Source organism: Aplysia californica, unplaced genomic scaffold (assembly GCF_000002075.1).
Source record: "Aplysia californica isolate F4 #8 unplaced genomic scaffold, AplCal3.0 scaffold00201, whole genome shotgun sequence".
Classification (NCBI taxonomy): domain Eukaryota; kingdom Metazoa; phylum Mollusca; class Gastropoda; order Aplysiida; family Aplysiidae; genus Aplysia; species Aplysia californica.
Window position 1 is genome coordinate 465,694 of NW_004797471.1, and position 2,495 is coordinate 468,188.

The following is a 2,495-nucleotide window of genomic DNA, read 5'->3' on the forward strand; positions in this document are numbered from 1 at the left end:
AGATAATTTTAGAGAGAGGATCAGAGGATCAGACAGACAGACAGACAGAGAGAGAGACATGATAGATAGATAGACAGACACACAGACAGAAAGAGTTACCATTGTTAAGTCCGTGTGTGGAGGAAACAGCTCTACTGAAGGCCAGGAACAGACCCAGGCTGGTAGCCATGAGCATCGGGAACATCACATACTTCATGTTGCCCCGGAAACACAGCTGTGGAGTACGTAACAGGTATCTTTGTTGTTTTGTTTTGAATTGGAGTGCAGTTTACGGCGCCCACAACTCTGAATAGGTTCATACATTAGTAGAGCGATGGACACATAAAACATTTTCAGTTTGGTAGGAATTCATTTTTAATCATTTCCCTGGTCATGGCCGAAGCCTACTCTTACCGAATTTAGGACAATGAAGGGATCTTTAACATGGCAACTTGCACACGAGATATTTCGCCCTTATCCGAGAAGGCAAGGTGTTACCTCTTACATACCTTAAAATCAGGTGTGGCTGAAAGACAGCAGTAATAAGGATTCAAGGATTAGGAGTAGAAAGGCTGCAAGAAGAGTCAGTAGCACAGATGAGGGGGTAAAGAGGGAGCGGAACGGTTGGGGGGGGGGGGGTACAGATTAGTGCAGAAAGTGGAGACGAATTCAGAAGACAGAACAGGGTTAGAGAGCAGGAAAGGGGGTGATATGAGCAAATTTTAGGTCAGGTTTAAAACCAGAGACCTGTTGAGTGAGAGGCGAACACAGAAACCTCTAGACCACGAGAGCCCCCGAGTATACGGATTGATGGAATGACACCAAAATGTGTTATGGCCCCGCCCACCCACTGTCAGAATGAATCTGCTTCACTGAGACGACCAGCTACTTTGATTTTGCCTGCCAGAGCCAACCCAGCATCTCAACATTGTACGTTGTTCATAGTTTCAGGAAGCAGCATCACTGAATTCCAGACATGTCCATTGATGCTCCGTTGCTATTTCCAAAAGTTCCGCTGGGGTCTTTCTACTGATTGTGCTAGTGCATATCTGGTTAAACGTTTTTCTGTTCTTTTCTGCAAGGATGCCAGATTTTCTGCTTCTTTTTTGTATTCCCAAAACCGTCATCCGCTCCACAGCAGTACTGGCATTTGCCTCCTTGTCCTCTTCTTCTATCAGGTGGCGAGAGAGGCATTTCAGGATCTCGACCTTATTTGGTTGAACCGTGTAGCACCTCAACAGAAATTGTCCAAGCCGGCCTCAGGTAGTCGAGAAGAACTGTGGCTGTCGTAGACAGGTGGATGTCTGGACAGGGTCATTGCATCATCATCATCATCATCATCTAGTACCAGATCTGCGACAGACACCGGCGATCATGGTTCTCAATTCATTACTTTTCTCGGATTTTCTCAAAAAAGCTACTTTTCCCTGATCTTTCCATGTTACCCATTTGTTTAGGTCCGCCAAGTAGATTGTTTCGGGCCTACCTCTGCCTCGTTTGCCTTCAATTTTGCCAGTGACAGCTAGATGTTCAAGACCCTTATGTTTATTCAGGTGTCATAAAAACTGCATTTGTCGTTCCTGATTGTTTTTAACATTGACTGTCAATGTATAAATGATATACAACACGCAAAAGGGGGGGGGGGTGGGGGAGATTGTTTGTGCAGATAATTGTCTTTGACAAGTGACCGTTAAAGCAGGTTTAACTGTGTTCTATAAAATAACCTACCCGATACAACAGAATCCCAACACAGGAATCGAAAGCGCACCTTCTGCGCGCAAAAGGGACCAACTTAATTAACCACTAGATCTACTCCTTTTAGACACCGACGGCGGAAAAGGCGTGATTTCGAGTCGAAGTTTGTGTTGCCTTAGAAGAAGTTGCAAAAGACACTATGTCAAGAACAAGTGATTATCTTCAGATTAAGGGCACAGCACACAAGACTGAGACAACATATGTACAAGTGTTTTAAACTAGTACAATCACCAAAATGCCAGTGTGGAGAGGCGGACCAAACTGTTGAACACATCCTTCAGCACTGCAAGACACAAAGGGCCCTGAGACAGGAAACGTGGCCAACCCCACTGACTATTAACAGCCGTCGTATTTCTCATTGTTGTCCCACAACTAATTTTATGAATAATAATAACAGCAACAAAAACAACACAAGCAGTAACAGAAATAGTATTAACAAAAATAATAAAAGGAAATCATTACCCTTTTTCAACTGCTCTATTTTCAATGAGTACGTTAAGTTGGAACACCCACTGTAAGATCAAAAAGGATAGCAGTAGCGACAACAACATTATCAACAACTACAAAAAACAGTAATAACAATATTATTAACATCAATAGCAACAACACCAACATAACAATAACAATAATGATAACAAAAACAATGACAATAAATGAAAGACATATTCCCCTTTCAACTGAAAGTACGATCAGTTGTGCTAGTAAAATGAAGAAGAAGAAGAAGAAGAAGAAGAAGAAGAAGAAGAAGAAGAAGAAGAAGA

The 2,495-nt window shown here is 42.6% G+C and overlaps 1 protein-coding gene across 1 annotated transcript in view; it reads right to left on the reverse strand.

Moving 5' to 3' along the window:
* The window catches only part of LOC101847876, a gene marked incomplete at its 5' end in the record, with an annotated part of 12,452 nt that overhangs the window by 7,672 nt on the left and 2,285 nt on the right, over positions 1-2,495 (reverse strand). The window contains 1 exon segment of the mRNA XM_035969952.1: positions 100-214. Coding sequence (XP_035825845.1) covers positions 100-214 — 115 coding nt within the window.